Source organism: Patella vulgata, chromosome 2, assembly GCF_932274485.2.
Source record: "Patella vulgata chromosome 2, xgPatVulg1.2, whole genome shotgun sequence".
Classification (NCBI taxonomy): domain Eukaryota; kingdom Metazoa; phylum Mollusca; class Gastropoda; family Patellidae; genus Patella; species Patella vulgata.
Window position 1 is genome coordinate 73724927 of NC_065880.2, and position 15808 is coordinate 73740734.

The 15808-nt window shown below is 32.4% G+C and overlaps 1 protein-coding gene across 3 annotated transcripts in view; it reads left to right on the forward strand.

The window, feature by feature from the left end:
• The window catches only part of LOC126811771 (neuron navigator 2), a 341849-nt gene that overhangs the window by 281330 nt on the left and 44711 nt on the right, over positions 1-15808 (forward strand). The window contains exon 1 of one of the 3 annotated variants that reach the window (XM_050537664.2): positions 969-1226. The exons of the other annotated variants lie outside the window; for them this stretch is intronic. Within the exon in view, the coding sequence (XP_050393621.1) occupies positions 1158-1226 (69 nt within the window). The 5' untranslated portion in view covers positions 969-1157. Of the gene's footprint in view, positions 1-968; positions 1227-15808 lie in introns of those variants that run through there. 3 annotated transcript variants of the gene reach the window in all.

The following is a 15808-nucleotide window of genomic DNA, read 5'->3' on the forward strand; positions in this document are numbered from 1 at the left end:
TCACTGATACAGTGTTTTAAAAAAAATCAACGCAAATTAGCCGAGGAAGACATTCAAGTGGAAATACGCTGATGTATATTTTCTTGAGTTACAGAATTAAGTGGAGGTATGAGAGGAATTTATATCTGTCGCTGTCGATGGGAGGAATGTAAATTCTAACAAATTAATTGTTAGTTTACAGCAGAGTGATACAGTAAAGTTAGGACTGCATAATTGAAAACTGTTAATGGAGTTATACTGACTTTTTGATTGTATTCAACTATTTGGACATGTGCAGTGGTTTTATTTGACTTGGTCGACCAGTGTCTGTGTTTATTTAACACAATTTTACAGCTTTTATGTAAGAATTTTTTTTCTTAGAAATTTTCTAGAATCTCTACGTTTTAGAGGTTTAAAATTTCTACCAATGTCAGAATTCAAGGAAAGCTTTTATGATTAGAAGTTTTGGAAGATATTATGAAAAAGGATACAAAATAGTGTAGTTCCAGATTAAAGTGTAGTTCTGTCGTCCAGTAAATCGGTTTATTATAATACATCAGTGAATGACAATATTTAAGGAATTGAAGTGTAGATCTTGTCATCCAGTAATTCTGTTTCTTTTTATAATATCATACATCAGTGAATGACAATATTTTAGAAAGTAATATTAAAGTGTAGATCTTGTCTTCCAGTAATCCTTTTTATTATAATACCTTACATCAGTCAATGACAGTATTTTAGAAAGTAATATTTTGTTGCGTTTCCATGTTATGCCATGTGCTTTCATGTTATTCTTGGCCAAAACTTCACTGTTTGATTATTTTCCATGTTTTTTTGTGATAAAATTCTCAATTAAACTGGTTCTTATGCAGTGTCTATATTAGTTGTATTGGAAGCCATGTTATTTTACAAAGAAATGTTTAAAATGGTGCACATGGATACAAAAAAAGTTACAAAAACAGAGTTAAGATAAAAATAATGAACACAATCTGTGAGATAATTCAATTCTTTTAGAAACTGATTTTTGTGCAAGAAACTGACTTTGAAATATAAAGATTTGGAGTGAGTTTCTGTAGGAAATGAACAATAGAACTGTCAAATTTGTGGCGTGTTATTTAAACGAATACTGAAAGCATTTTCTTTGACTTTAATTCCATCTTTTCACAAAGAAATTAAAAATGGATCGTTGGTCGATGTATCAGATAAGGGAGAAGGAATGGTATCCACCCTATCATCATTATAGTCAGGTAGGTCTCTATCTTTCTCTAGGTAGATAATAACCCCCATGATGCTGATGGTGTCTAATGATGTCATCTGTTGTCTCGGCACAACAACCCATGGTGTGCTGGGGATGTAATTTAACTTTTAAGATATACAAATATCTTTGAAAATTGTGGTATTTTGACTGTAGTTTCCAACAGGCCCTGTTCATTTACAGAGTCTTATATACAGGGTTAGTCAGCCAAAAGAATGGGTTAAATTCTAAGCAGGTTTAGTCGGCTAAAGATAGCGGTTAAATTCTAAGCAGGATTAACCAGCCAAAGTGATAGAATTTTAAGCAGGTTTAGCCAGCTAAAGGAAGGGGTGAAATTCTAAGAAGGTTTAGTCAGCCAAATGTGTGAAATTAAATGAATGTTAAGTCAGATGTTTTTTGAAGGGGAATGAGTGGGTGGGGTATAAACAAATTTAATCGGCTGAAGGAAGGGGTTAAATAAAGTAAATGTTCAATCAAATATATATTGAAGGGGGATTTGGGGAACGAGGACTACTTTATGGAAGGGGGATTTGGGGAATGAGGACTGCTTTATGTCACTGCATGTTTGGTGGGGGGGGGGAATTTTGCAGCACAAATAACAGAAATCATAAAACTTTTTGACGTTAGTTGTGATTTTTGTTTTTACACATAGCTAAACGAGGTAAAAAATTTATATCATATACCAAATATAAATTATATTTATATGTTGAACTTGACAAGCTGCCAAAATAGATCCACAATTATTTGATTTGAAAATCAACTACGAGAAATATTGCACGTACTAATCTCAAACTTGTGATTTTGATTTAGCTAATTTTTACCCATACTTTCATCAGTTAGCACCGACTGATCTCTAATCAAAAATTCACAAAATATCTCTCACATATATTTTGTGTGTGAATGATAATTCTGAAGTTTCTATACTTATCTTTTTACTGGAATTTTAAACGAAGGAATTCAATTAACATAGTCTATTATCAGAAAAAGATGTTTCACCTCAAAACCAAAATTTAAAATTGATATTAAGATCAAAGATTCTAATGAAATTTTACACAAAATTTAGATATATTGAATTACCAGTGTGTAGATTTTAATTTCTTATATTTTGGTGTATATGTTGATTGAATTAATATTTAACAACTTACAGAGATCACATTCAGAATTGCTGCCACAAATCAGTTGTACTGTATTGTATAGTAATTTTGTGCCTCAATCCAAGAATCAACTAAAACATCTTAATATGATGTGAAACGTCATTTATTAATAGTAAAACAAATAAATGACTGTAACAAAATTACAATAAAAATATTTATGAAAATTAGATTATAAATCGGCAGTAATTAAAATATATTCCCTACTATTAATCATGTTGGGATAAATTAAAGCCCCTGTACCAGTATATCTACCATTTTTATACCTAAAAAATTATTTACTCAAACAGGATATCATGTCAAATCTCAACACCAATACTATATTTATAAACATTAATTTGAGTTCTTTCAAATTCTGAAATGAAAATTGCTTAATAAAAACCTATGTTTTTGGTTCAACTAGAGAAATTGAGGTATACATAAAACTCGAAAATGATTTTAATTTCATAGCTTCAGCAATACATATAAATAATTGGAGATGTAATCCATTTTAGATTGATCAACAAATCTACGTAATTATGCAGTAACAGAATTCACATAATCACACCTGACATGCATTACAATTTAAATAGATATTAGTCTTTGATTTTTGGATTCAAAACATTCAGATTAATTAACTAAGTACAGACAGGTATTTTCCCACCATTGAAAAAGGCATCAACCACCTGATAGCTATTATCAAACTTACTTGATTTTATCTAATAAAGATCTTAAATAGTTAAATATATTTTATTTTATTAGGTAACTATGGTTACACAATCTTTGTATAAATCTTGTTAAATTGATGAGTAATACTTGTTTTTACTGTAGATCTTTTTTATCAGTTTTTTTTTCCACTTGATGACTTCAAACAGGTGCAGTTATTCCCCCTGGAACACGATATATGTTAAAAGTGAATCCTATCTTATTTTTTTACATTTTTCCTCCCCTTTTGTGTATTTATCTGTCAAGGGAGGCAACTCTGTGGTGATCAATCTGTTTTAGGTGGCAGACGTAGCAACAACAATTTCACCCTCATTCTCTGTGAAGTTGTCTATTTTTTCTGTCATGGGAAGTTAGTTGTGAGGTCTTGGCAGCAAGCTCTTTCTGTTACAATGATTTACGATTATTTGTCTTTTTATGTGGAAAAATGAGTCGATTAAGATAAGTTACACTTGTTTTGATTGGCTGAATTGGTTTAAAGATCATCGCGAAAGAGAGCAAAAATGCGTTTTAGGTCTTTTAGAAAATTTGTAGGAAGATAAAAAAATAAACTTTAGGTTCTGATTGCAAAATGACTGCAGGTGTGGGGTATTTTCTTAGAAAGGTTTTTTTTTTCAGTTTAGATAACTATTATACTACGTAAGAAAGAAACTAATCTTACTTGTTTAGCCAAAGTAATCTGCGGGGTGGGTGGTTGTGTGGTCTAGTGGTTTAACAGGAGTGCTTTAGATTGTTAGATCTGTCGATGAGTCAAGTTCCCCCCCCCCCCCCCCTGTTAAAGACTCCTATGTGCAAAATAATTATGAAGATAGAAGAGTACCATATGTTAGTCCCAAAATGACGGTTTGTATCAAGCGAACATTACACCCCAATCACAAATTCAGGCCCAGGTCATCAAATGCCTGCTGTTTTGTCAGGCATAAATTTGTCTTCTATCAGTGTTTTTATTGGTATTTGTAGTACCTACATGTCCGACATTAAATTCAAAATGTCTGATACTAGTAGGCTACAGTAATGTCTGACATTTCATACATACAAATAATACTAGTATTACTAGGCTTGTTGAACCAGCCAAAAAATATTTCTGATCTCAAATATACAAATACAAAAAAAAACCAATTTATGAAGTGCTGTTAGTAGACAGATTAAAAGTTAGAGTTTATAACTTGACCATGTTTATTCCATCAATCAAGTTAGACAGTATCATCTAGATCCTAATATTAGATACAACCAAGTATTTCATGCTTAAACATGCTTGACCTGTGAACAATCAATCACATTTCCAACATATGGATTATATCCAACTGATATATTTCTTTGCTCACATATTTAAGTTCAGACAATCGTAAAGATGCCTTTCCATGTACAAACTGTGAGATTCGATGATATATTTGGACTGAAAGCATATTCAAACTAATTTATCTATTGAAAGTTTGCTCCAATTCCCTCTCAGAATTCCTTAATTGCAAGGAACTACACCAAGCCTTATAAATCTATTTTAAGCTTGGATTATCCACTGCCAACTTCGAATTTATATCGGAAAATATTATGAAAATATAAATGGCAAAACTTATAATTTTCGATGATTAAACATACATTATGCAAGAGCTAAATCTGGCTATTGCAGGTTTTTCCTTAGGCCTGAAATTTTATCTAAATTATTAATTAGACATTAATTAACCATCCAGACCATAATCAACTCTAGATGGCATCACAAGACTGTGATCTTTAGTGGATTATGAGCTGATTTACTGTATAACTTTCCTTCGCGATTTAACGATTAAATGGATAATCGAGACTATGCTGTTTATCGTACTAACTTTAGTAATGATGATCTAGGCTAGGCGGAAATTTCAATCGCTTATTTCTCGGTTGATAGTGGATCAATTTGAATGAAATTTTCACTATTATAGTGAGAACTGCCAACTCGTTATCGAATCACCCATAATGTATCTTTAATTAATTATCGAAGTTCAATGAAGAATTCCATTTTGTAATAATAAAATCATTATTTCAAGTTTTTATCTAGTAAGTAAATAAGTGTGCCAATATTTTGTTTTGGCATATCAGTATTTATCTTAAAAAGCATCCAATCTTACATCCAAATCACGATTTCTTCAAAACCTCTCCACATGTAGCTGGCATGTTGCTGTCTTGGACTACATATGTCTCTTTTATCAATGAACGAAAAACACAGATTGCACTGAAAATAGCAACATTTTATCATAAATATGAAATCTAGACCAAGTGTAGGAGCGAAAAGATGATAAGCTCAAGGGTTTTTTTGGGGAGAAAAAAAGGACTATCATGATATAAAGTGTACATGTCATGTTAGGTCTTAAACATTTTAATGAGAATTTTATCAGTTTTTTTTAAAAAAAAAAAAGGGTTTTCATTTTGGGATAATTTATGATGTTTGTCAAGGGCTCGAAATGTTATAGAGGTACTAATTATATAATGTTGTAGATTTTGAAATTTTGATGAAATGTTGTGTATGCTTCTCTTTTGTATTTCCACTGTAAACCCAGCTTGAATGTGGCTTTTCCCCTTCTTTACATAGCTGAACTTTTTTCGTTTCTGAACCAAATATAATAGCCTTGATAAACCATATATCTAATCAACCATGGACAATTTTTAAACTAGCCCAGCTTCTTTTTCACCACAAGAAACTTGCAGAATCATTTAATTTGCCAACTTTTACTGATATTGAAACAAAATTGAACCGTATGTTAGTCCCGAAATGACCTAGTTTGTGTTTAGTGAAGGTTAAACCCCATTTCTCTCTCTTGCTTTTATCTAATAAATTAAATATATATTTTGCAATTCATAATTATTGTCAAACAGCTGTTTGATTGTGTCAAATTAGAAATGAATTTTGCATGGTTTCTTGTGTAAACTTTCATCACTTGAGAATAAAGCCAAGTAAAATAGACAAGAGCACACCTGTATAAGTTGTATCTGTAAACGAGTAAAGACGTTAATTAAAGGTGATATCTTCACCTTTTTCATGGTGGCCTGTTATTTTTTCTTGTCATTAGCTATGTATAAACAGCTATTAGAAGAATTCCTGACATGGGTTTTGGGGTAAATAATGGAAGATAAATGAATAACACATGAATAATATAGGCTAAATGGATAGAACTTTGCTGTCTTTAATTTCTATAGAGTTTGATAAGCTGTGTTTCCAGATTTTTTGCTCGTTATGTTGTTGCCTGTCTTTGTGGGTAATGATTATTGTTTGTTAGAGAGTCATGAAATTGGAAATAAGACTGTATTTTCTAGCCAGTAAGAGAGGTTTGATATCCCCACACCAGATCATGATTTCTACTCTAACATCTCCTGATCTCTGCTTAAAAGAACCATGATTCAAATCCCAGTGGCTCAAGATTCCCACCCCAGTGAGTCAGGATTCCCAACCAAGCGACTCAGGATTTCCTATTCTAAGTCATGATATCCTCCCCAAACAGTCTGGATTTTCAACTCCTAAAGTCATGATTTCCTCCCCAACCAGTCATAATTTCAGTTCATTATTTTGGTATGAACATGTCAAAGTGTACCTGTGATAGAGGCTGTAGTACAAGTATAGGTCTAGCCATCGGACTATAATGATGTGTTTATTACCCATACTAAAGATATGTTGATACTGGTGATATATGGAGGGTAAAAATACCTATTCCTTTCATTCTTTCTCATCTTAGGTTTCTATAATTATCTTTCTAAGTTGTCAAAACATCACTGATTCCACCCTGGGTCATTTACTGCTACAGATATAGGTCAAGTTTTTATTGATTTACAGGTACAAACACTGAATGAGGTCAACTTATAGGATCTATTTCCAACAGGGCTTGTTATTGAGTGCCAGTGTAATCATGTCGAATGTCGGCCTACATGTTTAATGTTGATGCCACAGTTGTTATCCTGTGATATTATTAAATAATGGTGAAGTACGCCCCCATCACCTTGTTCCATATCTTTAAATGCATCCTGCAATTAATTTATCTAAAGAAAAAAGAGGTAGCCCATCCCATCAAATGCTGTTGAAGAGTTAATTTTGTGTTATAATTTGTTTTTATGTCACAGTTGTAAATCCAAAATAATTAACGGAATTCGGATACACGATTTATTCCATAAGAAATGAAATGAAATAGGGTTTAACTTCCTACTGTATTCCATAAGAACTATTGCTTCAATGTGGCAGTTATGGAAAACATTAGCTTGCTTGGGTGGATTCATTGTAAGCAACTAAAGTGAAGTTGTCTCCCTTTATATTATTTTTTTCACTATATTTTTTTACTTTTGAAGTTTTAATGATGATAAGAATTTCATTAAAAACTAATTTGAAAAGAGTATTATGATAAAACTAAAATGATTTTGGCACCCTTTGTGTAATATTACCTTAAATTTCGTCAGCACCAGTGAAAATTGTTGCTCGGAACCAAATGGTGATGTCTTGAATGGACGCCAAGTTAAACATGGGAATCAAATACATGGCTCAGGTAACAGATACAATACACCTGGTAAAATCGTTAAGGTCAGGTGAGAAATTCCTGCCAGTTTTAGCAAAAATAGTGGATATTAGTATGTAATAGAAGCGAAATTAGTTGCAAGTTTTACATACAATGAAAAATCCATTGTAGGTCTATTTGATGGAAGAAATGAAAGGAAATGGGTTTAATTTTTTTTTTAATGTCCTACTTATCTGCACCGACTGGGCTTGGGAAGTTGGGCATATGCCATGCAGTGTGCTATGAGGGAAATTTTGCCCGGACAGCAGTGCTACGGTCTACTCTTATTTCGGATTCCAACTGCCAAGATTCATCACATCCAAATGACTAGGATGCTGTTCTTTGCCAGGTATATGATTGGAAGAGATTGGTGACATAATACAATAAAATTGCCTAAGTCTGGAAATAAGACACCTGTAACTGACATTATCAGGCACAAATTGAGGCTTTGTTTGGCACAATCCCTTTGGATTCTGTCATTTTGTCAGGTACAGATTTGTCTTTTATCTGAGTTTTCACTAATACCTACATGTCCGGTACAAAGTTCAAAATGTCCGATACTATTTCAGTCGTGCCTAATATTTTCAGACCTGACAATACCATGTTTCTTCTTGCAACATAAGAAGAATTCTGAAAAAAAAAAATTATTTCACCCTTTTTTATTTGAACATTGATCTTGGTACAAAAACTTGTATCCTCAAAGAATCAATTAATGTCTTCTATAGAAAAATAAAAATTAAATAATACAATAGGTCTATATTAGACCAGTTCATTTTAGCCGTGTTATTATATGGAATTTAGAATTCTAACAGTCTGCAAGATATAAAAGATTCTGTCAAATCGTTTTGTGTTTGCACCTGGGACGCTGTTTGTTTTGAATTGAAGATCTGTTTAAAACTCTATCAATCCACAATGGTATCCAGTTGTAAATAAAATTCATTACTTTCAATCAACAAGGCCAATTATCAATTCCTGTTTATTTTGTAATGGAGTCTATGGGGAAGGCATAACAACATCTCGCCTGGTTTGACTGACCAACAAACCAGCTATATGATTGGAATAGCAGAAGTTCAGTCAGTTATTGTTGACTTATCAGGCTTATTACTACCAGGTCACAGGTCAAAGTATATAATGAACTACAGGGGGCAAAGGTCATAATATATCAAGAGTTCTCATCAATTTGGTGTTCAGAACATCAATCATTATAACATCAGAACTAGATTCACTGAATTATTGACGGGTGGCTTAGTTTATGAGCACAAATAGTAGTGTCCTCAGTTCAAGCCATTTCTCAAGTTCCTTGGAATGATCCTGTCGTTGGGTTCCAAGGAAGGGTCCTGTTTATAACCAAACCAAAAAAAATGGTTTAGATATCACCTATATAATAAGTGCAAGAGAATGGGGCACAACATACCAAACAAAACCAATAAGACAAACCTGCAAACAAGACAACTTCACAGACATTGGCATTGCAAGAAAATAAACAACAAATATCAAATCAAGTGAATTGATCTGAGGAACATCTGTAAGCGCCCTCTCTGCTGTATAGTCCCAGGTCCCAGGTCCCAGGCCTGTAATAGTATAAGCTTAACTCAAACTTAAAAGAAATGATTTCAAGAAAAGTGTAAAAAGTTATTTCCTTTAAATAATCTTGCATTGGAGTTTTTAACATGATGGAAACTTAAATGATAGTTGATTTACTAACATGATTATGCAAGCACATTTTGCTTATCTTCAAAGAAATTTCTTTTATAGAAAAAAGATATTATAATGATATACAAGTCTCTACTCCAGGGAAATTTGGTGTTAAACAGCCTGTATAATCCTTTATTCTGCTGTCAAACATTTTCAAAATTAATTGCACCTGTCTGTTACAGGGTAATACCAAATCTTATACATACCCTTGGGACTGGGGTAAATCTGTCCTACACATGGCAACTGAATATGGTTTGATGGGATCCCTTGTTAAATGAACTGAATTTCTTAGATAAAAAACTGGAACATTTTCACGGTCAAGAAAAATTGAAATTGAAGCGTCTTTAGAGATTGCTTTTTGTTGAATTAAATATCTTATTATGTAAATTTTAATTGGTAATGGAGCCACTTTTGTCAGTTTTGAGATATAAATTATAAATTACAGATGTACACAGCTGCAAACAACTTGTAAATTGTAGGCCTAAATTTTGTCATTTTTGTTCAGTGATAGCGGGTGAGTGAGAAGTTGTTCATTTCTAGATTTGAACTGGTGGTATTATCAGAAATTGATTTTAAGATTATTTATCACTGAATGGGCAGTTCCAATTGGTCAGTTTTAATTTGTCATCTTCTATAAAGACTATTCGGATGTAGTCAAGACGTCATTACACAGACTTCAGTCCAACATTTTATCATCTAAATAAATGGATATTGCAGACTTCTTTCTCCATCTAACAATAGAATAACTTGAGCGAGTTAATTTCTCGCCATTTTGCTGTCTGGTGGTCAGCTGAAGACGTCAAAGGAAGAGTCCTTGTGATGTGGACTTGAGTTTATTTCATGGAGAATTCCAGTAACTTCACCAAGGGCACGAAGCCTTCACATATCATTTAGAACATCTTTCTCTGATGATGTCTTTGAGTATTCCAGAATTCTGATAATCTTGGTGCCTCATTGACTATGATAATATAATAATTGGTAGAACCGTGTAGGAATTTATTGTAATAAACATGTCATGTGGTTCCAATGTCTTGCTATAAACAGACGCTAGATGTAAATACTGCATTTCATTTCATTTGTTTGAATTCTCTAGATCTAACAGAATTAATTTGTTGCTTCCAGACCTGCATTCTGTACTCTAGACACCTTCCTGTCTCTAATGTCCCATCTGTAGATTAATATTTAACAATGATTGTCTGCAAATACCTTGAAGAATACATGTATTTCATCTTAATTGATATTTCACGTTTTTCCTACTGTTTTCCAATGTTTGTTCTTATTTAACACATAATTTTGTTATAAAGATAGCCTTGTGGGTTTCCTCTGGGCCCTCCAATTTCCTCCTGTTGCTTAAGACCCCCAAGCAAATTATTAAAATAAAATTATACCATTATGTTAGTTTTGAATTGACAAAGTGTGTGTCGAGTGGACATTTAGCTTCCTCTCTCTCTCTCTCTCTTCCTTTTTTTATCTATTAAATCTAAGACAATAGGCATTTGCACAAAAATGGTGATTTTATGTATGTATGTGTGTGTGTATCTGTAACTGGATGTTAATATCTATAGTCATGTTTAACTTATATGATATATATAGGTAAATGTTAACACCTGGGACCATCAGATAAGAAAAGAGGAGTAAATATGTGAATAGTTTGTTTATGTTGTGTTATGATGTATATCTGTATATCTCTTACAACATGTGTACATGGTGATAATAACTCTTCACACAAAAATACTAACATACATACATCAAACTAAATTCTTTACTTTCTTATTACTGTAAACAGTCATCTCTTCTGTAGCATGCATACAGACCTGCAATTCTGTCTGATGTTCCTTAAAATATTTTTAATTGCGAAAAGGTCCTCCTTCATTGTCAAGAAAAAGAAAAGATATTTTACCAAATCTGACTGGCTCTGACACTACAAAATAAGAGTAGGACATAGCACCACTGTTCAGGCAAAATTTCCCTCATTAGCCCAGTCGTTACAAAGAAAAGTAGGATGTTAAACTCCCCATTTCATTTCGTCTTTTTTTTGTGGATTGAAACAGTTGAAAAGTTACCAATCTTAGCTCATATAGGGATTTTAATCAGTACTGGTACTTTGATTCTCTTTGATGAACTATTAGGAATGTTTTTCAAGAATGATGGTTTTGAAGTGACTTTTAAAACCCTTTACCCAAATTTAAAAACGTGCAGATTGGATGATAACTTTGTGTTCAGGAAAATTGTCAAATGATGAATGAGATCGGAGTTGATGAGAAAAAAATTACATAGGGTATTCACAACAAATCTTTATGTTTAATTTGATAAGAAAATTGAGTTTGGTGTTTGTGCCATGGTCTTAGTATTTAGGATGAAAGAGAATCCAGGATTTGATAATGTTTGCCAAATGTTTGAACACACGTTTCAACAAGTTTTCACAAGTTAATGTATAATGCAGACTTGGTACCACCCATGGAAATCAAAACCATAAAATTAGACGTTTATCGGCACTCAAATAAAAACATCTTTCTTCTTCACTTTTGCAGATTTCTTTAACGATAAAACCCCAAATTTAATCATTAATATTTTTTTCAAGATTGATGACTTGATATTTGTAAATATCTAATCTTTTCATTTTACATACAAAAAATATAAAATTAATTCTTTTCAACATTGTGATGAATAGGTGAGTTTTTATTCAGTCGGGTTTTAAAATAAACATTTGAGTTATTTTTGTATGAAATCATGAAAGATGCATGCTTCACACTTTACATGAAAACCATAATAGTTTTAAAATGCAAATTAAATAAACATCGCTCAATCTACGAAGTTATAAAGATGCCAATCCTGATTTCGCATTTTTACGATTATATCTAATTTAAACCACTCTAAAATATACAAAATAGATTGTTTAACATTTGATTAAGAAAACAAAACCAAATACTAACAGTTGATAATCTCCTCATTTTGATTCAATTGGATTAAAAAGAGGCCCATCAAAAGATTGGAGCCACATGTCCAAGTGGTTTCCCTGTGTCAGTGGTGCAGGATGGAGGGCCTGATAAGAACAGCTGTCTAGTCCTGTGTACACATTGACATGCTGCACGTAAAAGATCCCTTGGCAGTTGGAATTCAATATAAGAGTAGACCGTAATGCCGCTGTCAAGGCAAAATTTCCTGCATAGATCACTGTATGGCATATGCCCGTCTTCCTTAGCCCAGTCGGAGTAAGACCCAAAACCCCATTTCATTTTTTGTTGCTTAATTTTCAATTCATTTATCTTCATAAATTCTGAACAGACTTTAACCATTTTTGGACTGATATTCCTTTAAATATTTGACTGTTACAATATTGTAGTTTGCATAGGATTCATAATCCTCAAATGATGATCAATGGTGTTAATTTAGCCAATGAGACAAATCAAATATGATAATATAATGTGCAATCTGTGGTAAAGCTCTATGAAAGAAAAAAAGACATGATTTTGTCGATTAATTTGCATAAAATCTGCTAATACCAAGCTTAGTATGCGAGTTTGGTCGAAAACAAAAAAAAAACCCACCCAAAACTTTCTGTGAATGTTCATGAATTATGTCTGAATATCAGTTTGTGATACATTCTGTTGAGCTTTTAAGAACAACCTCATCAGTTTATCATTACTAGCAAGTGGTATTCGTATCTTTACAAAATATTTCCCAAAATACATGTCTCAAACTAATGTAAAAGCCACCGCTGACACCTGTGAGTGGTCCCTCCCTCGTACAAACTCTCTTTATCCCTGACATCAAAACCGCCATCAAAGTAACGCACATGCATATCGGGACTGATGCAAGACAAATGTGAAGTTGATCAGATCATTTTATAAATCTGTAACAAATGTTTTCTCGATCTGCACCAAGTTTGATCTCGGTGAAAATACAAATTATTACCTAAACATATCAGACGAACAAAATGTATAGTAACCGAAGGCCAGACCAATTTAAATTTTTGTTTTTCTCAGGGGCGTGTCCAGGAATTTTAATATTGATGGGGGGTCCAAGGTGGAGACAATGTCAAGTTTGGCATAAGGTTGTGGGAACTACCTGCAAATTCGATAAAATCGGAAGCTTTGAGATATTATTTCTGCTCATTTAGGTGCATACCTGTATTTCCATGAATGTAGAAGAGAAAAATATGCTTTGTGGGGGGTCCAAGGTGGAGACAGTGTCAAATTTGACGTAAGGTCGAGAGGGGGGAGGGGGGAACTACCTGTGAATTTGATAAAATCTGAGGCTTTGAGATATTATTTCTGCTCATTTAGGTGCCAACATGTATTTCTGTGAATGTAGGAGGGATGGGGGGGGGGGGTCCTGTACAGACCCCTTGAACATCCACTGTCTGGACATGCTTCTGAAACATCTCTTCAAATTTTGCATTCTATTTCTTCCCCTGTCTTTGTTAGCTCAGTTGGTGTTGAAAGTAAGATGTTAACCCCCCCTTTATTTCATTCATTCCTATTCTTTGAGAAAAAACCTAATTTAATCATATTCTTTGAGAAAAAACCTAATTTAAGAACAAAAAAAGCTTTAAGTTCCATTGTTCTAAACTATAAAAACAATACATTGTTTATGAGATTTGGATGGCTATTTATTTATCAGGATTCTGAACCAGTAAAGATTAAATTTGTTTGGCCTAAGATAGAAAAATCTTTTATTTTCTTTATATCAGAGAACTATAACCTATATAACAGGATTTCTATTTTGTTTGTAAATGGAAAATTATTATGTTATGGCTGTAATTTGAACATAAATCTAAAATGTTCTACACTGAAATAATATAGGTTATTATATTAATAATCCCTTTAACACTAAAAAACCTTTGATCCAAAATACTTCAATAGTTTTTAAACGTAATTTTACATTAATATAAAATTTATGAACATAATGTTTTGTAGCCCCAAATCCTGTCGGCTTTAAATGAATTCAATAATCACAAGAGAATTTATATAAACAGATTTAATGGACTGATGGATGTGGCATTTGAGTTAAAGGATTGTTTTTTTCTTTTTAAATTGTTTTTTAAGCATTTTTTGCAAATCAAGTCGGACATTCGGTTACACAATTGTTTTTCTGGAAATAAAATTGCTTATCCTTGTCTAACAAATTAGATTTTTTTTCTTTGAGATGGGTTTTGGTATTTGAAAAAATATTTAATTTATGGAAGTCTAGACCAAGTAATGTTCTTAAAATCGATGCGATTCCAATTAACATCTAAAGGAATAAAATATAATATCTATCAACATTTTCATCATTAAAGGAGACAAGATTATTTGGTTAGGTGACTTTATGTTTAAAGATTGGGAACCAATTGAGACATGCATTCGATCAAGTGAATCATGTGTGAATATCTAGAATGCGATAAAGATAAAAGCATGAGACTATTGCAAATGGATTGTTTTCCAGCATTTTGTTAAAAATTAATCAGTAACACTTGACCTCATTTGACCTTTGAATCCACTCAGGCAAATGGTGCTAAGTGATGATAATAATCTTCAAATAGAGTGTGAACAAAAATGACACATATTTCTACTAAATCTTTTCTCTGAAAACACGTTCAGAAAACATGTCCATTTAATCTAGTTGATGAATATTCAGAAGACTTGGGATTTTGGTGCTGGTAGCAATCAAATGACTGTTGACCTGTAGAGATTAGAAAACTAATTCTAATGAGTCTAATTATTTTAATTCATTAACCTACACCTGTGAACCATTGAACATAACAGAAGAGAATATCAGGAATTTTATCACAAAATATTTCCATCCAGTCAATTTTTGACATATTTTTCAGATTAACAAAATATTTTTTGCAAAGAATATGACAATTTTTTTGTATTATCCACATTTTCTTAAAGATGCATTATGTAAGATTTATATAAAGAGGTGGATGTTCTGGCTATTATAGTTCAAATATAGATAATGCAAAATGAATATGTTGAAATTTTCATTCAAATTACTTTATTTTGAGTGAAGTAATCAGTGTTTGAAATTTTGACAAGATGTGGCATATATTGTTTATTATCGTAACAACAGTACTAGTTATTCGAGACTTGGCCTAGCTTCGCCATCATTAAAAGGCAAACAATGAATTAATTTGATTAAATCTCCACCATCCAAAGATCTAGACTCTAGAGAGTAATATACACATACCCCTCCCCTTCCCCCCATCCCCATCCCCACAAAGAAAAAAACCAAATAACCCAATAAGGTCGCTAGACTCATAAGGTCAGATATCATCTGAATAACCAAAAAGACTCTTTTTTTTAATTTGATTGTCTAACATGTAACATATTATTATTATGATTAAATTAACTTTCCTGTGATGAGTTCCACAATTAGTCTTCAAGAAAAGTTCTGAGAACTGTTATTGTATAACTATGTCTAAATGCAATTTCTTTAATTTCGTCGCAGCCTGGAACAGTTCCAAGAACAGAATACTTCTCATGTCCACATATAAATGCAGCTAATAATATCAATCCTTAAAATAGATTATGGTATCT